We start from the raw sequence: 22,745 nt of genomic DNA on the forward strand, positions 1-22,745 counted from the left end.
ATGTAGATTCTAGCAAGCTGTGTCTTTTCTGTTGTTGGAAAGAAATCTGAAAGGCAGCTTCTCTGTGTCCTAGGCATTCACCACCTGATAGGATGAGTCAGTCTCTGCTGACAGCAAGTTATCTTTTCAGTGATGGAGGGAAAAGTTGGAGAAAAGGGGAATCATGTAGTTATTGACAGTCCTACTTTCAGTGGCTCCAGGTAATGTCATGCATGGGATGATGCCAATTCTTATTCTGTCTACCTGCCCTTGTGCAGCAACCCCCCTCCCGTCTTACAGATTGAGCATTGACACCTATGCTAGTAACTTTAAGTATCTACCTTTGATGGAGGGATTTCTTTTACTTTGGAAAACCCAGAAAAGTTATAGTTCAGTCTGGCACATAGGGAAACTACATGAGATGTGTGGGGTAGATCTAGCTGCGTAATTCCATTCATTTTGGCACCTGTTTTATTTTGCATAGAAACTGATGTCTTCCAGCTGCATTTAATGAGCTCAAATCCATCCAGAAGGGGGAAAGGATGCCGAGTGAATCAGCAACATCTCAGATGCCTTAGAGCCTTAATTTTCACGTGTATTTGGCCTACACTTGACAGTCATCATGTACCTGCCTTAACAATACCCCCCTGGGCATTGTCATCCTGTCCTCCCACATAGGTTTGTCCCTTCCTTTCCTTTCTAAAGTGCTGCTTCTCTGGACTCCCTGTTTCCGTCACTTCTTTTGTTAGTTTCAAGAAGTTTTAAGTCTTGTTCTGAAAGCTACATAATACATTTATATTTTCTTATGGAATATCACATAAGAGCTCAGAACTTTTCTGAATGCGGGTGTCATAAACATTTGTCTTCTCAATCACTAAACCTCTAACAGGCTTTTATGTAATTATATATGATAATTATACAGACTCTCCTGTAAGCTGTCATTAAGTCTGTTGAAAGGCTTGTACAGATTTCAGTAAGCCTTCATTACCAGGTTTTCCTATCCAAAGAGACAGAATGTTCTTTTCTGCTCTCTTTTGTCCTTTCTATACTATAGTAAGTACACAAAGCTGTTATAAATTGAATAAGTATTTGTAAAATGGTATGCTCCTTTCTGTTTGTAGCTCCCATGAAAGCAGCCCTTTCACTAGGACTCTTGCAGCAGAGTATCACACAAGTCAGGTAGATACTGCAGGTGAGCCCAATGCAGTGGGGAAGTAAAGGTTGCTGGCACATGAGGCAATGACTCACAACTTGCAGCCCTATTTTTTGGAGGAGTTACCATCATCTACTGTTGGCATATGATTCCCAGGAAAGATTTAAGGTATATGAAGAGGTGCTACAGTTAATAACAGAGATTAGTGGCCTCAGAGTGGATAATCAAACTCAGCTGCCTCAATAGCATGAATAGATTGTTGTCCAAGGGATTGGAGATGCTAAGGCAGAGGTAAATTCTAAGGAAGAATTTATCAAAGGCTAAAGCACTTTCTTTTCTTTTTCTTTTTTAAAAATATCTGATTGGCAGCTGCTGTGTTGTGTCAGATCAAATGGGTGCAGGTGGCTACACTTGATCAATGGCCAGCTAAGGCTGTTGTCCTTGCTGATGTGGAATCGCCATGCCCTTTCTGGGAGACAAAAGGGAGAAAAAATTCACCAGGCACCCCACAGTAACTGTTAGACTTTCCTGACCAAGCCTAGCTCCTGGTCTTCAGCAGGAAGGGGCCATGGCCTCTCTCTTGCTCTGTGGTTTTGTGTAGTGGGTGCAGGTGGTTGCCCTGATTTTTAAGTCACCAGCTGTGCCTGGTGTGTGGCTGTAACATTGCTGTACTGCTGTGGCAGAGACCTGTGGGTGGGAGATGAATCCCATCTGCTCAGATCATGAGGCGGCAGTAGTCCTGCTAACAGGCGGAAGCTTGCTGCTGCTAATTCTCGGAGCTCACAGAGCAGTGTTTGGAAACTCAGCTATTTCTTAAATATTGCTCTGTAATGTCTAAATGAAAAAAAAAAAAGGAAAGATAGGATAAACTGCCAAGACACCAAGATTCTGTGTAGGAACAAGGCTGGCAGCATAAGTTTTCTACTGACAGAATCCTGCAAAAATGGGGTAGTTACACTCAAGGAACTGAATTTGCTGGCCTCTGAATTGGACAGGACTTGTAAAGACTGTCAGAGCTAGTGCTCAGTGATACAGTAAAGAGTGTTGTAGTTAGTGTTGCCTTTCTGCCAGAGTCACAGAGTAGACAAGTAATAACGTCTACATTCAGCATAAAAAGACTGTTCCATTAGTTGAAATAATAGACTAGGAGTGGGTTTGTCTGGAGATAAAGAACAGAGAGACAGTCTCTGGGCAGGAGTGTATATGATTTACTTAGTGTTTGAGTTTCAGCACTGTCATTTGCTGTATTCAGGCTGACATTCTGGGATTAATAATTTATTATGCTTAGTTACTAGTGCTTCCCCTACAGCAGACTCTTTGCTACTGAGTTGCCCACCAGTGCTGCAGGCCGGATGGTCTTAATCAATTGCAGCAAGAATTGCTTCTATCTTCACCCCTAATTTCCTAAAGCAAACTTTACTCTTAGCTGCTGCTTCACTTCCTGAACCTTTTTACCCCCCTCAACCAAAGACTTTTATTCCGGCAGGTCCCAAAGGTGTGGATTCTTAATTCCCAGGTTCATTTTGAAATAATTCCCCAGCTGGCACCAATCACTGGTGTGCTGATTAGCTGGTATGACAACTATGTCTAATTAGCTAAGCTGGTATCCTCTGTCCTGAATACCCAAAGGAGATGTTTTATTTGAACGTTTTATTTAGATGAGCTAGGAGTTAATCATTATGCAGAAGTCCAGTGGCTGAGGACAGTTCAGCCTCTGCTCTAGCTCAATAGCTTTGATTCCTGGAGGCAGAAGAGGCTTTGTGTTTCAGGGTGACAGTGTGAGTTTTCCATTTGTCTCTCTCTTTTTCCGTACAGAATAAGATTCCTTTTCCTGCTTACTTTAACACAGTCCTCAGAAGATACATTTGTGGTCTTTCAGGCTCAAATGCAGAGATGTAACAGCAGGCATTTTGCCCTGGTTGTAAATTTTGTTTGGCTAGTTGAGCAACATCACATATAGGAATGTTGACATGAGTTAAGTATCTCCTTCCCTCTGAAGAGACACTCAGTAAAGCAGAACTGGGACCTAATGCACATGAATTCCCAAAGGACTGTAAATGTCTGGAATATAGAAGCAGGAATGTAAGAGTTTCATGGTCCCAAGATTAGCTGTATTTCCAATACTGGCCAGTAAGAGCTCCCAGCACTGATGGCTGCATCTGTCCTGCAGGATTCAATTATCTTCCTGAGTCTTGGCCAAAATACAGATTGTGTTCTTCCATGCTTATCAATGTGGCTGAAGAAATTTGGTAACATGTGGGTATTTTTCTTTTGGTGTCTGTAAACCACTGGTGAACACAAAGGTAAGCTTCCTTAAAATTATGATCTTAAGATCCTTTCCAGCCCTAACTGTTCCATGATTCTGTAATTCTAAATTTAAGTTTTTTCATTTAAACAGTAAGAGGAAACCTTTATAAAGTATACTGTAAATCTTAATTTGATGAAAAATATTTTGGGGCATGCAATTGCTCTCACCCTCTGCTTTCCTTCATCACTGACAAAACCATAAAGCCAGTCTTGGGACACTAGTGCCTTTGGTGGCTGTCCTTCACAGGGTTTGGAAGTATTTGTCCTACTTACATGCCTTCTTGAGGCATTTTCAGGGTCTCTTGCAGACACAGTTGCTGCTTCATCAGGAGCAAGGTCAAAGCACTGATTTTGTCAATGATCCTTAAGTGCAATTAAAGAAGTAGCTTTTCCTGAGCCATCTTGCCTCTTCAGGAGCAGCTTCCCTCTTAAATACCACTAGTCTGTTCTTACAGCAAACACTCCACAAACCAAGCCAGAACAGCCCCACATCTAGTCCATCTTCTATACTCCAATTTAAAATTATTAGCAGCTCAGGAATCCACTTAAATGTGTAGTTTTTTTAAACCATTAATAACTTTAGGATATTCCCATTAAGTCTTTACATGAAATAAAATAAAAAAAAGAATCACAGGAGCTTTATTTCATTCTCCAACAGTTCTGTTTTACTTTCATAAATAAAACATTCCTACAAAAATATACTTTTTTTAGTATATTCTCACACTGCCACCCAGGCTGAGTTTCATGACTCTCAGCAGCCTCACACAGTGTTGATAACTTCATGGGACCACTGCTGTGCTGTGCCTGAATGAGTCAGTTTTCCATTTTCAAAGTAGCTTTGCTAATTTCCTGCAACCACACATTTCTCATATAAAACCTGCCTTACTTCCTGAGGTTTGTCATGGCCCTACCTCAGAGCCATAGCTGGCTCTGACACAACTCTGATGCAAAAAGACCTATCATCTTCAAGTACTGTTTCCAATCACCTGACCTAAATGATTCTGTAGATATAAGGGCTTTCTTTGCAGAATTTCTTTGTAGATTTTGTTTGTTGATCCTCTGCAATAAAGCTGGAAGAGCCAGTCCAGTTTTAGCTGCACCCTGCACTTGATTTTTATTATCTCTATCCTGCTGATAGTTGAGATTATCGAGGCTATTCCTTTTCCTTCCATTTTATGGACCAGTAAATCCTTTTTGTTACACTGGAATTGTGCAGAGTTTCATTTTTATTTTAATGAACTGCTGCTGGGAGAGTCCTTCCCTTTTTGAACCCAATCACTTTGTCAGCTTGATTAGTCAAATTGCTGGTGAAATATTTCTTTCCTCCATAATCATGAGTGTAGTTGAATTATTAAACATCTCTTTGCCCTACATGCAAGCAGAGTTCGAAAGCTGAAGGAGAGCATCACCCACAATGATTAGTAGTATAGTAGTTCAGAGAGCTCTCTTCAGATGGAAGAGGCTCCTAAATTGAAATTCTGCATCATTCAAGAATGACTATCTCAGTGTCTGCCTTGCCATAAAAGAAGATTTGATTGAAACTAATTTCAGTGTATTGGTGGTTGCTGCAATAACACCCTCAGCTGTTGTTTTCATGCTCAGAGAGCTACCAGTGCATCAGTACTTTACCTGATTATTTTGCTGTACACTGTCTTCTCCTTTCACCAAAGCATGGACCTTTCACATCTCAGGTGGCTATCTTCCCAGAACTAATCTGATCCTTCTGATGTTCTGCCAGGAAATTCCATCCAGAAGCCTTTCTGAAAAGTTTTGCTTTGGCAGTTTGGCATTTTCTAAAGCGAAAATATGTGTCTGAAACATTTCCAAGTTGACCAAATTGAGTTTTAGTTTTATCCATGAGCTTTCAATGTGTGTGGGGCTTGTTTTTTTGGTGTTTTGGGTTTTTTTGTTTGTTTGCTTGCTTGTTTTTTGCAACCACTCATTCTAGGCAGAAGCACAAGTGTCTGAAATAATGAGGATTGTTCAGGCATTGACTGTACATACGTCAAAGATACTCTTCGAGGCCTCTCCAGGACTCCTGGAGAGCTTAGGAGTTGACAGGTGAAATTTACACCATGAACGTACTTAACTGGCTGTAAAAGTGAAATTTCTGTTTTATTAGGAATTTGGTATTTCTGAAACTGTAGTGTAAAACATGATAGCAGCTATGAAAGTTGTCACTAAATGGATGATGTCATTCAGCCAGCCAGTTGGTTGTGAAGGTTGGACATGTCCTCAGAAGATGTTTAGATTCTGTCCAGAAACTGTCATCTGATATAAAATATCCTTAGGGAAAATTTTATTTTCAATGAAAAAATGTACTAGGATGCATCATATTCCTGTTATGGGTGAGACAGTAACAGGAGGTCTTAATCTTGGTAACAGGGAAGGCAGTACCTGCCACATTCAGGACTTGTAGTAGTGCTACAGTGAAGCCTTTTAATAAAGAAAATATTTTGTAGAAGAGCTGTCTGGGTGAATGCTACAGGGCATTTGTCTTCCTAGGCTGGAGTCAGGACCAACTCCAGCTATAGGGGAATTGGGCTATTACTGAGAGTGCCACCGAGACAGCATTACAGGTATCATCACCTCTCTGCTTAACATGCTGCTGTCCTGGAAAGCTGAACTGCCTCTAACAGGCACAGGAGCAATAATAAATCCTCATGGGACACATGCATGATAACCCATTCCTGTAGCACACAAGGTTGTTCACATTTCGTTCCTCTGCTGCAGCAATTAGAAATGGGAAGTCTGACTTGTCAGCAGTTTGCCTAAACACTCCAGCTCTGCCTTCGCTACTTTCTGTGGTGTGGTCTGGTTCCAGTCCTTCAACAGTAGGGCAGGAATATGTCAGTTTTGACAATGTGACTGAGCAGCCTTTGGGCTGGCTGTGTAGGGAGGCATCGGTGAACTTTCTCCCTTGGGCACCTGATAATTTTCTCTTTTGATTGACTTGCTCCTGCTGAAGCTGGCTTGAAAAGTGTTTGCCTTCAAAATAAGTGGAGCAAATTCTAATTTGTCTGGAATGGGCCCTCCTGTTAAATGTTAAACTGACCTTTTCAAGAGAAATTTACTTGATAATTCTAAGTGAAGCCCTGCTTTAAGCTAGAGCTGTCACTACAACATGATTAAATTCACTTAAATGTACATCAGTTGCACATATTATTAATGGAAATTGAAATAAGCCTAAATGGTAACCATAAATTTTAAAACAGGGGGAAGAGGATGGAGATAGAAAAAAACCCACAAATGATGTGAAGGTTAAGGTGCCTTATTCACCCAAAGATTAGATGGGCTGAACAAGGAACTTTATTTTGAAGCAGTGAAAAAATCACTGTCATCTTTTTTGTGTATTTACAGAGCTCCAATTCTAATCCACCAAAGAAGGGGGATTCAGTGCCTTTTTGGCAGGGGTTTGATCTGTGAAGACTTAAATGAACTGGTCACAGTTTCTGGTCTTATTTCACCTGCTACTGGACCTTTAAGCAACAAATCATCAGATTTCTGGCAGTCTGTTTGATAGATGGTGGACGAATGTCTGTGTAGATAGTGCTGAAAGTGGGATTTTGGGCATACCTGTGATACAGGAATGTCTGCTCCCCAGTTGATCGGCACATTTGAAATCTTGTGCCTGTTCTTGCCTCATTTCCCTTCTCCATCGTCCAGCATGACAGTTCCAGTGACTGGCTATTGTGTCTGGCTGTTTTTAAAAACAGTGTCTGTTTTAATTGGGCCCTAATAAATCAAAACTAAATTGAAGACCTGCCACTTAGGGGCATCTATCAGTGACTTTCCATCAAGCAGAAGGACAGGACTTGGCAGGTATCTTCCAGACAAATGTCCAGGGACATATGAAGGTTCTTTTTGAGGGTGTTGTCTTTATGTAGCTGTGTGAACTTTGTCATTCAAAATGCAAAATTGATCCTTTTGTAATTAATAACTCTTGTTCTACCAGACCTGGCTTCCACACAGGTGAATTAGCATGGCTTTTTCCAGCTGTTTCAGGATATAGACTACTTCCATGTGGTGCTAAATAATGCTCCATAAATATAGCCAGGTAAGCTGAGGGCTAGAAGCTAAGTAGGCTACACTGCCCACAGCTTGTAAGTGAACACTAAGATCTATGTCTGTTCAGCGTATGATGGATAATTTTCTTCTCCATTAATGCTACCTTCACTTGCTATGATAATAATATGGGTGGGCACGTGTAATATATACCACCGCCTGCCTGCTGTCCAGTATAGAACATGTACTGAAGCCTGTTTGAGTCCGATGCACTAGCAGTTGCATGATTGTCTTAGCACAAAGCAGTAGTATACCTGGAAATGATGGATTCTGTTGGATGTAGATTGTGGCATTACACATAAATTAGGGGGTTTATGTGGCTTTTGTGGTCATGTGTGAGATTTGGGGGTCAGCGTAGCTGAAATTTGCTGATTTTCTGAGCATGCTGGATACCCTTTTTTTAAGGGAATTAGTGGTGGCTGAGGATGATAGGTCTATTATAAGAAGGTAGAAGGACTTAACAGCTACTTGGCTGAATTCCTGTTGTAGCATTATTTTAATGACTGGATTATATAATTAATGTCTTCATGCACCCACAGCTTTGGAAAGACATTTATTTTCTAATTTTAATTCCAAATAAATTAAAACCAGATCCTTGGCAGGGGGAGCGGGAATCTTCTGGTCGATTTCCGTGTTTATTTTTTTATTACTCAGTTGAATATAAGTTGTGAGTAATGGACGAATATGGCCCATTAGTAAGAATTTTAGTATCAAGGAATCTTTTCAAGGTGTTTCAATATGCAGTCTTTATTTTCTCACAAGCAGAAAATATAATTAATACAAGATGTTTTTGCTGTGCAGGGCAAAATGATAGCTTGATCTTGTGCAAGATGCTTCTGATATGGAATTTACAGCTTAGCTTTAACTTTCTTTTATCATTTACCAGTAACATAAAAGCAAGATCCCACTTTATCTGTAGCTGACACTGACTTAAAGATGATTTTCAGAATCAAAGAACCAGAAGAGCTGAGCTCTTTTCTGGACTATCAGCCTGCAATTCTTCTATGCACAAATGTCAGTGTATCAGTTTGCTAATAGAGTGTTTGAACGCCTCACCTTGACCACATCTTGCTCTGTTCTTAGTGCACAGCACATGTTCCTAACCATTTTTTCTGCAGAGTGATTGGGAGCATGCATTCTCCTCAGGCGTAGGAAATGGTATTAATCTTCTGCTGTGTACTTTCATTTCATTTCTTGTAAAAATCCATCTTCTGCTGCTGGAGTTGACCTAAGGTTAGATGTCAAAGGAACAAATTACTGTCACTTGCTTGATACCCCAAGAGTAGCTATAAATAGCAAGCTTTATAACCCCACTAATCCTTAAGATATAAAATAATAAACATGCTTCTACCAACCAAGAGGAAAAACTAAAGCTGTGTGGCTCTGGCTGATGTATATTATTTGAAACTGACACAAACAGTACAGCTGCATCATTCTTACGGTCTCAAAAGGAAGAAAGTAACACTCGTATTTGCCTGCTTCAAAGCATTAATTAGTGATTCTTGGGTACGGTAATCCATATAATCCACTAGCAAAGCTTTTAAATCCAGCAACAACAAATTCTTAAGTGATGTGGTACAGTAACAGTCTAGCTAACAGCTTAGCCTATGCACTACTAGGATGCGAAGAACTAATTGAAACTTTTTCAGTGGAACAATTTTCTGCTGGGAAATGCAGCATTAGTCAGATAAATCTTTTGCAATATTTTAAAAATGAAATCGTGACAGAAAATGTCAGAATGACTTGAAATTGAAAGTGTATTTAATTTGATATTTCTCCTTGTTTTATTTGAGCTTTTTCCTGTGTGGTGACAGCCAGACTCTATTACAAAGTATTCAGTTGAATGAATAACACTGGTGGTAGTGGGATGAAGCTCTATGATTTTTTTGTCTTTTCACTTAATCTCTTTTGCTCTATATTCTTATTCTATTCAGATTTTGGGAATCATGCTAGTTTAAAACAGGGGAAAAAAATTGTTAATGTTGCCTAAGGGATGGGAATTCCATCTTCCAACTAACTTTAATATAAATTAATACACGAGGCACATTTTTATCTGGTTTCAAAATGCTACTGGTCCTTGGGAATTACTCCATTGTAACAACTAAGGGGCTTGGACAATGATCTTGAAAATAATGTCTTGGGCTGTCCGGATCTTTTAAGCTTTCTAGCTGTTGATTTGCACTGGCAGGCCAGAATGAAGATTACATAATGTATTGCAAATGCTTGGATGGTGTAAGCTAGAAAACCTCTTCTGCAGAGTATGTACTGAAAGCCATAGAAAACCTGAAACATTTTTATGACACAATAAAACTCTTTCTTACTGTTAATTGGAGATTGGCTAAAGCAGTTTTCTGGATGTATAACATGACTAGGGATGCTAACCTAGCTCTGCTGAGCTAGTATATCAAGCTTTGTAACTGTGCTCAGCCTGCTGTGACGGTGGGTTTTTTTGCCTGGCAACACCCACCTTTTCAACAAAGCTGCAATGACCTCAGTGTTATGATGGGTTGGGGAGTGTAGGACGTGCATGGTTGTCTCATCTCCCTGATTAATGGAAAAGTTTCCTGTTGCTCTGCCCTCAAGCTACAAAATCCATTAACCACCCTTTGGGGTGCCTGAAATTTATTCTGGCCATTACCATCAATTAGAAAGTTAATAGCGTGATGATTACTGGGCTACAGTCCTAGCTATTTGTGTGATTTACATCACACTGGGGTGGAAATGGGAAAATGCAACATTCGACCACTTTATAAGCTAGAATTTGGTATTAAGGGTGCGATGACATCAGTACACTCCATGTAAACATACTGCAAGAAGAATAATTAGGCATTGTCAATTTGTCTGATTTTAAAGGCAGCTTTTAATTTAAATGTAGGGAAAAACAACTTTAATATCCATCATAACTAAGCTGAGATATTTTTTTGTTGATGGCTATAAGCCTTGAATAAGTGGACTTATGGGAATGGCTTCATTCTGAGTTGCAGTGTTGCCTGATGTCAAATACTCAGATGAAGGAAGGGTGGAAATTTGCATACTAGCCAGCTTGCTTGTTTTGACATACAAGTCAGGAGATGAGGAGATCTTCCAGACAGGTGATCTTCCACTTGTAGTTCACTGATCCCCAGAAATTTCCCTATGGTACCAAGGAACAAGTTTGTTGCCAGTAAATTTTCATTCCGTTCTTCATGGTCTGCTCCTTCATTGCAAATAATGCTGTGATGGCAAATGGAAAAAAAACCCTGAAAAACAGTACTGTGGACTTAGGGAAGGAAAAAAAGCTTGAAGTGTATGTACAGTCAGATGCACAAGCTTAAATAACCTATCAGCTTTTGCTGTATATTAGCTCTGAAAAATTAGTGGTCCTACTGGAGTTACTGATCCTTCCTATACGCACTTGGCATTGTGGCACAAAATGTCTCTTTGAAAAAACAGGACAGATTGCACTAGAGTTTCAGCCAGAACACCACTATTGCCTCTTGAGTCTTTAACTGAAAGGTTCATGTGGAAGTCTTGCTTTAATGGCTCTTCTTTTGTCTTTGCTGCAGACTTTCACCTAGCATTGGATTAGAATAGTTAGAGTGGTTATGAGTGCTAGGCATTCCTACACTCTTCTTGACTTCTTCTGTCACTGAAGAGCTGGAGATGAGTCTTTCAAGTTACAATAAGATAGGAAGCTGGAAAGGAGATTTGAGAGGGAGAGCCCTGGAGAGTCATCCTCTCTGCTGCTCAAGCAGTGGATGTGAAAGCCTCAGTTCCTTCAACTGACACTTTATCTTGCCCTCATTGGCAACAGCCAGTCTTGCTGAGGGTCTGTTAGCCAGGCAAAATACGTGGTATTAAGTCCACAGTTATTTTGCCACAAATGCAGACCTCTGCCCTAGATGTCTCATCTCCTTTCACGGAGCTAATCCTGCAAGTGGTCGTTTAGCACAGCAGTATTTGAGAAGAGTTCCAGAATGTAGCTGTGGTCCCTAGAATGGGATCATCCATAGCAAAACCCTGGATTTACAGTCCATTCCTACAAAACAGTGCCTAGAAAACACTTTCAGGGCAGAGTCCAGTCCAATCTCAGTGTGTCAATTTACACACAAAGAGTTGGGAATTGTACATTTGAAATAAAAATCTTCAAGTCTTGTATTCTAACAGCGAAGATCCTTGAGTTCCTGGAAGCAGCTGCTTCCAAGCCAGCATGAATTGATTGTTGTTGCTGTCCAGTTCCGTGTTTACAGTGCTACATCTCCATAGTAAATACTTCGGATTAACTGAAAGTGTGATCATGATCTGACCTCTGATCAGCAGGCACAGGAGTGGGGAATCTGAATATGGGTTTTATCAACTGCCAGAATCTTCTGTTCTCAGCCTGATGGCAGGAGAAACCAGTGTACTGTGCAGTAAAAAAGGTATTATTGGTCAAACAAGATGGGACAGACATCTAAAATTAGGGAATCAGTTAAGGGGGGTGTGTGTGTCAAGAACGTCAAGTGCATTATTCCCATCTAATCCAAATTTGATCTTTTATTCTGCTAAAGTATTCAATCTTGCCCTTTTCTTTGGGTATCCAACCTTTACTCAGCAATTTCTCTGAAGCCTGAAGGTAAAAAAACCCATCTGCACAATACAGTAGAATACAACTTCTGCTGAAAAAGACAGTAGCATCAGAAACTGATGTAGAAAAAGCTCTTTAATGTCAGCTTGCAAGCACAAGATGCCTCTGGATTCTTAAAACTGAATGTTTGATCTGAGTTATGTTGGTCCATGGTTAGTTTGGTAAAATGGAAAGCTCTGAAGGGATATTATGCAATGGGATATGCTTGTCATCAGAGCTGAAGCATTTAGATATGTCCACACAGGTGTTTTGGCTTTATTTTATTTTGATTCTTTACTTTTGATGATCTATGCCACAAACTATCTCTTCCTTAGGTTTTCATTTCCAGTGAATTTACTAGATGTTTCCAAGAACAATCTTGGTAAGCAACAGAGGCTAGTTTGTTCTAAGGGTTGTTCACCGTAGACATGACAGGTGTGACTAATCTGCCAAGAATACTATACTTTAGCAGGATAGATGTGAGCAAGTATTTAGCAGTTCACAGAGGGAGAAGGTTTGTATCATAGCACAGACGATAGAGATGTTCATAGGAGTGTGGATGGCTATGAAATGGTGACATATACCTACAGCTTGCATCAACAGACGGAAGTTTTCCATGTGGCTACAATTTCTGGCAGGCCTTTTGCTAAATATATGCAAAGGGATGGGTGGTTGTTACTTTGGATATGATAGAGACAGAAGAACAGGTATTCTGTGCTTAGGATGCTAACTTGAGTTGCTGTCAACTGAAATAGCAGTGAAGGCAAGTTACCCAAATTTGGGTTTCTTCAATCATTACTTTAAAGAGAAATAATTTATCTGGGTCATCTACAGATAACCTCTCCTGGCCCTCCCACCCCTCTGTTTCCTTTCTTTCTGCTTTGAGTCAGATTTTGAATAAATATCCAACGCAATATGTAAACTCTGAATTGAATGATAAAATACGAACTGCTTCTCCTGCATGTCACATCTTTTAAATTATTTATAGCAATAATCAGCAGAACTACATTAAGCCAAAATTGAAAGAATTTTGAGTGTGTATATTTCTGTTCATTTAGATTACTCTAACTAAAAGTTGATTAAAAAGGAGAAGAAAAAAAAATGAATTAATTTAACTGATTATGCAAAGAAATGTCAATTCCATAGTTTCCTATTGTTTCTTTGCAATTTTTTTACCCCTTCTTGTCCTCAAAGTAATTTTGATGGCTTCTGTAGGCGGGAAACTGTATTATCTGATGAGAAAATTCTTTCCATAAGAGAAAAAAAATACACACTTCAGAAAACTCATCTAAAACTTCATAACTTCATTTCTAGCAAAATCTACAGTTGCAAACTGGAAGCAAAACATTTTCAAAATGGAGGCTCAAATCTGTTTCAAAATGTACCTATATTTAGTTTTGTATTTCTTCCTTGTGACATTGATATTAAGGCTCTTTCCAAGCCTTATTTACACACACAAACCCTCAGAAAACTTATGCTGTCAGGATGGAGTGGGAAGTTAGTGAAGCCTGAGGGGACTTGCATTTGGCTTTGTCAGATACTTCCTTCAAACGTAAGATTAATTATCTAGTCTTTTCCTCTGTTTCCCCCTTCTAGAAAGTGGGAACACTAATACTTGCCAATCTGCTGAGGGCCTCATGAGAAAAGAAATCGTCAGAAATACATTCACTTAGGGAGCAAGACATGTGGATCCCTTGAGTTTTGAAGTCTCTCCTTTTTCTTTACCCTGGAGAGGTCTTTAAAAGTTAATTTCAACCTCCCAGGCTAAATTAGAAGTGTTTTAGTGCTGTGACATGTGCAGTGCCATTACAGACATTTAAAGAAATGCTAACTGACTCTTGGGCTTGTCACTGCTGTCAAACTGCTTAGCACTGCCCCCTCGAACCAAAATCAGGAAGGCAAAAAAAAAAAGCCTCTCTAAATTAGCTCTGCTTTAGCTTAATCCATGCTTAAAGCAAATGAGCTATAGCTAAAAATCAGTCAAGACTCATTAATAAAGTAAGAAGAGGCCAAGGAAGGCATAAAGACGCAGTGTGGCTGGTCCCAAGCTGCAGAAAGGCCTTTAGCAGAGGCCTGGGCTGCTCAGTGGGATGCAGAAGGTTTAAATAAAAATCCTCTTTCCTGCCTTAAAAAGTTTATTCCAAGTGTGACCTTAGGACAGAAATGTGTACAAATGAGGACAAGGTCTGCCTCCTTGCTGCATGAAACCTGTGTCTAAGGACTCAGGATTTACTGTGTGTACATCTTGCAATTGCTCTTCAACATGGAGATGTAAAACTCCCTTCAAAATGTGGCAGCCTCTATGAGCTAAGTAAACAGTTTCCATTAGAAATGGGACAGACCTTAGGGAATTATTTATACAATGAGTTAGACAGTCACTGGGGAGAATCATCCAGGTGAAGCAAGGTAATTTGTAAAGCAAGAGTAACTTTCTCTGAAAATAAAGAATAGGATAAAAAGCTCTCCCTGAGAGAAAAGCTGAGATCAGACTTTATTACCTTCTGGAAAAAAATACCAGGGTTATACATGAAGGAGTTAAATCAAAACAGGCATCAGAACAAAAAGTGTTACCTATCAATGGCTTGTGAAAGGCTTAATAGGAAGACCATATAAAGTTAAATGGTTAGGTGTTGAAGAAGATTTTGACATTACTGGCTTTTGTGAAACATGGTGGCATGGCAAAAATCAATGGGAAACTTCAGTAGTTGGCTATTAAACCATAAAGGAAAGAGTTTCGATTTAAGTGGTGGGGGAATAGCAACTCAGCCTAGAAGGATTCCCAGAAACAAAGAATTCAGAAGTCAAAAAGAGGAGAGTAAATGCAGCCTGTGACTCCACAGTTCTGCCTTCTGTGATCTGAAAGCCTTACATCTAAAAATCTGCTCATGTAGAGATTAATACAATAGTAACTGGCAAACCTTGTGCTCAGCTGGCCAGTCCCTTGGAGGCAAACCAGGTGGCAAACTTAGTTATGTGGGAGGTTGGAACAGATGATCTAATAATCATTGCAGTCTCTTAAAATACCTGGTGCCAGGGATGAATTAATGCGCAGAAAGAGAAACCGGCTAGAGCCCATCTCTTCACACTGCTCCTGCTCACGACAGGCTGCCCTGCTCTGCTGCTCCATAACCACATCCCAGATGCTTCTGATCCTGCCTCCCAGGGCTGGCTGCCACTTGGACAACAGTTAAAGCAGCAAATTAAACTGTGGAGGAGAAAGAGGGCTGATACATTGACAGTCCTCTCATGGTGGAGGTGGGGGGAGCAGTCACACTAATATGTGAAAACCAGAGGTAATGGGTGGAAAAAGGAAAACCATAATAAATGGTGCTAATTAAAATGATTGCTTCTTAATGATGTGTATCATAACAAGGAGCTTCATCTGTTAACATATCTTTCATGGGAAGAAAGCTGCACTCTAATAGGCAGGAGACACGATGTTGCACAGCTTAAAGTCTGCGTGTGTTTTTCTTTTTTCTTGTCCGTTGACTGTTCCAGAAAGATCTTGTTACAAAAGAAACCTTGACCAAACAATCAACTGGTTGATTCTTCAGATCTTCAGCTGCTTACGTAAAATAAGTACAGACAGCCTTAAATTTGTAACAAAGGAGAGTAAACTGCAACTTGCTAGGGAATTAATTTAATCAATATATTCCAACTGACAGTCGTCTGAATTTCAGTCTGCACTTCTTGAGAAAGATGAAAATTTCCATAGGGTACATGTTACTGGTTGATTCAGAATGCCTATTATGATTGTGAAATATTGCTAGAAAGGGATTGAGATATATTCGGGACAGTAGGTGGACTAATGGAATTCAGTGACTTTATTTAAAATGTGCGGGAGTTTATTATGATATTGTAATAGAAATGTCATTTGCCCTGATGGGAAGAGAGGGAAAAGCCCTGTCAATGAATAATAATGAAGTTATTTAAATGTCAACTTTCTTTCAAATAGTTTGTAAAATATATTCTACATGTTTCTAGTTTTGTTTTAATTTATTACTCAGGGAAGTCAGAGCTTCAGTCCCACAGTTTCTGTAATTTTTTTCTACTGTGAAATGAGCTAGTCATAATTAAAATGTTGGGTGTTTGCAGAAATCAATCTGCTTTACTGAAAAAGACAAGGAGTCTGATTCTAAACAGCTACTGGTAAAATTTGGGCTTTAATAGAACCAATTACCACTAAAATGGTGGGGCAGGTCTGAAGTTCAAAATTGAGACTAAATACTCTGTTTCTGAATATTATTCTTTTACAAAGTATTGTCTGTGTTTCAGCAACATCCACAATGTGCTAATACATCTTCTTCCATGTTTAGACTTGCACATATATAAATCTCTCTGCAGACCTTCCTATTTCAAACCCCTCTGGGCTTATTTTGGCTTAGCCTGTAAGTGTACCAAACCAAAATGAAACAATTTACACAGGGATTTAAACTAATTTGAAGAAACACGTATAAACACCCACTTCCCCTAAACAGTTTTAGAAACCGTTGCAACATGCATGTCTACACAAGAGCTAATAGGATAGGGCGTACTCTTCAGTCATTACACATAGTTATTTCAGTAGCTGTGGCTTTTTGGCGGATGATTCAGAAGGTTTAGAGTTTTATTTTTATATTTTCAGCTCTACAGGTCTTAGGTTTAGTCCTTATGTATGATTTATCCAGGTACTTGCTTGCTCTGCTCGTGTTACGCAGATGCACTGAAACTGAGCTCTCTCTGTAGAGCTTCAGAGAAGTAGCCTGTCACACAAGGTGTGGGTGATGTTGGTTAATACATATCCACTCACCCTCAGATAAATGGCATTGAATTTGCTGATGTTGTTACTGCCTACACCCTGGTGAGGTGCATCTGTCTTTTGCAATGCTTCCAGGTTAGGCTGGCTTCCTGGATCACCAAATGGCTATGGCATTTTCCTGGGTTAGGAGCCTCATGCTGTTTTATACACACATTTAATAAGACTAATTGAGAGCTCATTATCTAAGGGCTGCTAATCAATGCTTGTATACATATACACACACACACACATATATATATATATAACAGGACTAAGATGAATGCAGGTTGGTGGTACTCCTTGGATTAGATACCAACAGGGGCTTCATGTACACAGTGTTTCATTCAGTACAATTCTTTCATTTCAGTGCTCTGTGTGTATTTTATTATTATTTATTATTTATTATTATTATTTTTTTTTTAAAACACCTCTAGATGCCTGTCTGCTCTAACTAGGCAGGTAGAAGGACTGGCTATTGCTAGTTTAGAAGATGATATTGAAAGTAAGATCTAATAGTAGCTCCTTTGATTGCTTGCGTATTTGTTCATCTGCAAAAAAAGATGCTTTTCTAAGCTTTCCAATCTTTTAGTTGCTTTTATGGATGTTGACAGAAGCACACATTTCCATCTGTATGTAACATTACCTGTAAATAAACCTATGAATGCAAAATAATTGCCTGGAGATTTGAAGAAAGAAATGGATGGCAATTCTGACTAAGATTAGCATTTGCAATAGTCCTTCGACATCTGTTTGCCTGTGCTGTGGCAGGGATACTGGCTGCTTTTCTCTAGCAATTTCAAATGAAGTTTTTTTTTTGTGTCAGATTTTCTTAACTCCTGCCTCCGTTTGAAGGGTCCCATTTTGAAGTCACTGTCACTGGTGTAAAGAAGAGCTGCATCACTTCATTAATTATTTTTTTCTAGCTTGGCAGCTCAGACTTAGTCCTTAAAATCCTTACATGTCTTTGTCAGCCCAAAGGATAAATTCTGGGTTTTAGGCAGGCCACAGTGGAAATACTAATTTCTGAGAAGGCTGGGTTGTGAGGTGGAGAGTTAACCAAAGTGAACCAGCAGTCCTTGGCAGGGCTGTGTTCAGCATCCTGCTGTGGCTCCCTTTACCTGAATGCTGGAACATCTCTGAAATATTCAGTAACTGAAATAACTGTAACTGTATCTTCCTCTTCCTCAATCCGAATTCAGCGTTAATGTTCTAACCAGGTGTGCATATGTTTAGTGGGAGGAGAAGAAAAACAGCAGTTTCTGCAGGTCAGTCTTATATGACCTAGTCAGATACATACAAATGCTTCTGTGAAGTTCCTGAATAGAAAAATTCAACTTTAATACGAATCCACGTTTTAGTGCTATTCGTCTTAATGGGTAAACCCCCAAGCTGCTGTCGTCTTGTTTTATACACTGATTGTAAAATCTGAAATCCCAGAAGCTGTGGTATAAATGTAGGTGTGGAACCCGATCCAGAAATCTAACAACGTCCACACTCCGGATTAAAGAAAATAAATAGATATAGACATTAACCATCTTAAATACTTTTGTGAATTTAGCCATTGCTTCCCAGATAGGAGAGAACCTGGAAATGATGGGTTCCAAGGTTTGCTTCAGAATGACTGGTTTTGGAGTCGTTAGGAAAAGGGAAAATTCATGTTACTGCTTGCAAATGAAGTTCTATATGGACCCATTTGTACATTTAAAAGACAAGATGCAGGTTTATTATTGGCGAGAGTGTCTTATACTTTTAAATGTATCTGTTACCTAGACTCATATAATTTTTCTGCAATTTGTGGATACCAAGTGTACTGGTTTGGGCTGATTATCTAAATCCCCTGGTTATTAGGACATAATTTAGGCAAGCACAAGTTTCATAATGAACAAAACCTCTGCTAGTAATTGATCTTGGTTCCAGTCACATGCTAAGAGTAGATGTTACAGGAACTCTGCACAGCCTCGCTTGTTTTGTTCTTCCCCAAGGCATGTATCCAGTGTCTCTATGGACAACCTTGTATCAGAAATATATAATTTTCTCTACTGAAGATTGGCTCTTGAAGCAAGAGTAAAGCAGAAATGTCCATACTGTCTGCTACTCCATGTGAAAAAGCCTTATAAATTGTAGGTGTAATGCGCATGTAGTTAGGTTTTCAAATGGATGTCAGTGTTTTCCGCAGAAACTGAACTCGAATTTCACTGAACAATCAGCTGGAGCAACTACTATAGAATATGCTGAGAAAAGGCTCTTAACAAAATTAGCCTAATCTTGGAGTGTACAATGAATTGATAACTTTAGTCTCTTGCTGTCTGCTATTTGGCATTTCTGACAATCATCATAATTTTCTATACACAAAATTTAGCATTTCTTATTGTACATGTTTATTTTAAAATGCTTTGGGAAGATGCTGGTTTAATTTTTCCTAATCTAATTTAAATGCAAATTATAAGCACTCACATGATTCTATGTGTATATAATTAAGTATCATTATATACTACATGAATCATTCAAAAAGCTCTAGAGAGCCATTCTGCTATGTAAAGCATGACTTATGTTGAAAAGCTGCCAAATGACTTGTGGTTTTGTGATTAAGTGTTTGTACTTACGAAATCTCTATTTGAATTGCAGGTCAACAGATTATGGGACAACGTATGAGAAACTGAATGATAAAGTTGGTCTGAAGACTATTTTGAGCTACTTGTATGTTTGCCCAACAAACAAACGTAAGGTAGGTGATAATGTGATTGGCTCATTTTGACTTTATGATGCAATTTAAGTCCTGGTGATCTCTCACATTTCCCTCAATATCTGTTACTGTCTAAATAGCTCAAAAGTCTCTCTTTCTGTCTCCCTCTTGTTGAAAAAATATGTAGCTTTATCAAAACACAAGCCAGCTTGTAGCACCTGTACTACCTACAGTGTACTTTAGGGAATATATGTTAGCAAAAGATAGTCATTAAATGGATAGGTATCATGTTTAATTTTTTGCTTACCTTCTGGATGGTGATGATTTTGTTGTCTGAAACTGAGAAAGACTCGTTAAAATGGCAGAAATGCATCTACAGTGGCCAGATTGTATGTAACATTATTTGTCATTTAAGTGCTCCCAATAGAGAACTGAACAGGATTTGACAAATTCCTGCAGAGAAAATGCCTTCAGAAGCCCAGAAGGTTTTAATCATGCAAGCACCCTACAGACTAACAATTTTCTAAGAATTTATAATGCTGACATAGTCATAAAAGGAATTTGATGCCGCCTTTGAAATATGGTTTTGACAAAATTTTTCTTATTTTGAGGTATACAGTAGGAAGTGCTGAAGCACAGTTCATAATGATGGTGAAGACCTGTATTTTCACATATGCTAGTAAACAATATTGTGCTTAAAGGCTCTCCTTCACATGCTGTTTAAAAAAAGGAGCTAACTCCTCGTATTTGTTAATAGGTAGTCATTACTATTGGTGTTTTGGTGTGAAAACTGAGAAGTAATTTAAGTAATCTGAAATTACTAGCAATTTTGTTTCAGATTTCCTCATATGTTGGTCCAGAAAAAAATGAACGAAAATAAAACCAAAGCATGATTAAATAAATGGTAGTGGTGACACCATTGTCCTCTTGATTGTTTAGCTGTGAGGCTACAATGCACCCACAGTTGGTGGAAGGCCCAACTCCAGTTCTTTACCAGAGGGAGTATCAACCTGACTAGGGTAGTTTTCTCTCCTTGCTTTCTGTCTGAGTGGATAGTTCAAGTTACTACAGGCAAAACAAAATTCCATCAGCAGAAAATGCTAGTGAATACTCATTTCTGAAAGAAGCTGGACAGCTGAGGTCACTATGATGCTGTTCTCATGGTACTGAAACATTTGTGTATTCTTCAAGATAGACTGTGAAAGAAAGAGGGAGCTGTCCTAACTGGAGAAAGGAGAATGCTTAGCTTTGTTCTGTTGTAGGTCATATTTAAGCCTTTGTTCAAAAGAAACAGGCACTTCTAGACATTAGTCATTTGACCTGTTAAGAAATTGTTACCTGATGTCACCTGCTTTTCTCCAGTTGACTGTAAGTGGAAGTCCATACCACCAGCTGAGAGGTAGTCACATGTCAGGATATTCTTGATTCTACTATCGATTTCCCCACTTGAGCCTTTGAATAATGTTTTGTCATAACCAAAGAAGCTTTGACTGATCATAGAATCACAGAATGGTTTGGGTTGAAAAGGACCTTAAGATCGTCTAGTTCCAACCCCCTGCCATGGGCAGGGATGCCTTATACTAAACCATGTCACCCAAGGCTCTGTCCAGCCTGGCCCTAAACACTGCCAGGGATGGAGCATTTACCAAGGATGTTCCAGGACTTTCTTCCTTCCTTTGTTAAGTGAACGTTTGTAAACAGTGGAATGTAAAACTAGAGTGGACTTGGGATCATGCATTCCACTTTGCTACAGGCAGGTGCCTCATGTGGTCCTAACAAGACAGCTATCAAGTGCTCTCTTAATGGATTGTAGCTGTGGAATTTCAGTCCTTACCTGTTATGATGAATTCAGGTTTTGCTGAAAGACCCTTATTAAAAAAGAAATTGGCTACCACTTGCCTTTGTAATGCCACTTGATTGATTCATCATACCTGCCTACATTGCTAGGCAAAGACGTGGAGAGATAAATGATTGTAATCAAAACAAACAAGAAACAGCATGGGTTCAAGTCTCCTGTTGAGTCAGATTAAATTAGGATTGAATGGTCCTAAATTAATGGAGAGATGTCATCTCATTGCAGCTGACCCCTGTTAAGTTATGAAGCTTTTCACTAGAAGCTGAAGAATGAAATTATCAGATCACTCAAATGTTCTTCAGGTTTGAGGTTTGAAATGTCAATCTCTTGGCACAGAAACTGTGGTGTGGAGGGTATATATGTAATTGTGCCTGTTTTTTGTTGGAGAGTAATAATACTGTTTAGAAGTAAGAATGGTTTTAGTTAGGAAAATCTACATGATCACTTATCTATTGTGGTGCAGAGAAACCTAAGAAGAAACTAAGGGACTTGCAAGCATGTTAAGCCATCATAAATGCAGGCTGGCTTGAAAATCCCTCACCATCTCTGGCTGCACCTTCTTACTTCCCTGCACTGCCAGCCTTGTTTGTGTAGCCATCTGGTAAACTGGATTGAGGACTAACATAGCTGACAACTAATCCCCTTCCAGCTCAAAAAACAGATGAAAAGAAAAAACTTTCAAGTGGAAGGATGGAACTGCCTGTTTTGGCAGTAGACTGCACTAAAGTTGGCCTATAATCAGTGTGGGACAGTGCCAAAGGAAAGCTGCAACACCTGGGATGAAAGGACCTATGTAATTGTCTAAGATGCAATTTTCCAAAGTTTATTTCAGTGGAAGCAGTGTTAAGCTTTCAGGAAGAACTTTTGGAGGCCCTGCTTATGCTGTCTACCTCTGTAGAACATCAGGCTATTCCTTGAATAAACATTTAGCTTTAGTCATCTAGCTAGCCCCCCATGTTTAAGAGGGCATGGGGGAGAGCGTGTATAGCTGTATTGTATTTTCACATTAAAATACTTTCACAGTGAAAGCAAAAATACTAGAACTCAGGGTCTTTACCCAGAAGCATTGGTAGATGCTAAGTTGACTATGAGCCAGCACTGTGCCCTTGCGGCCACTAGGGCCAGTAGTATCCTGGGGTGCATTGGGAGGAGTGTGACCAGCAGGTCGAGAGAGGTGATCCTCCCACTTTACTTGACCCTGGGGAAGGTACATCTGGAGAACTGTGTTCAGTTCTGGGCTCTTCAGTGCAAGACAGACAAGAAGCTACTGGAGACGGTCCAGTGATGGGCCACAAGGATGATCAAGGGTATGAAGCATCTCTCTTATGAGGAGAGATTGCG

At 39.5% G+C, this 22,745-nt stretch overlaps 1 protein-coding gene across 1 annotated transcript in view; it reads left to right on the forward strand.

Annotated features, from left to right (window-relative positions):
* SORCS1 (sortilin related VPS10 domain containing receptor 1) overlaps positions 1–22,745 on the forward strand; it is a gene marked incomplete at its 5' end in the record, with an annotated part of 298,352 nt that overhangs the window by 108,889 nt on the left and 166,718 nt on the right. Inside the window, one exon of the mRNA XM_080620246.1 lies at positions 19,492–19,591. Within this exon, the coding sequence (XP_080476372.1) occupies positions 19,492–19,591 (100 nt within the window). The remainder of the gene's footprint in view (positions 1–19,491; positions 19,592–22,745) is intronic.

The sequence above is a fragment of the Psittacula echo genome, assembly GCF_963264785.1.
Source record: "Psittacula echo genome assembly, chromosome: 6".
Lineage (NCBI taxonomy): Eukaryota > Metazoa > Chordata > Aves > Psittaciformes > Psittacidae > Psittacula > Psittacula echo.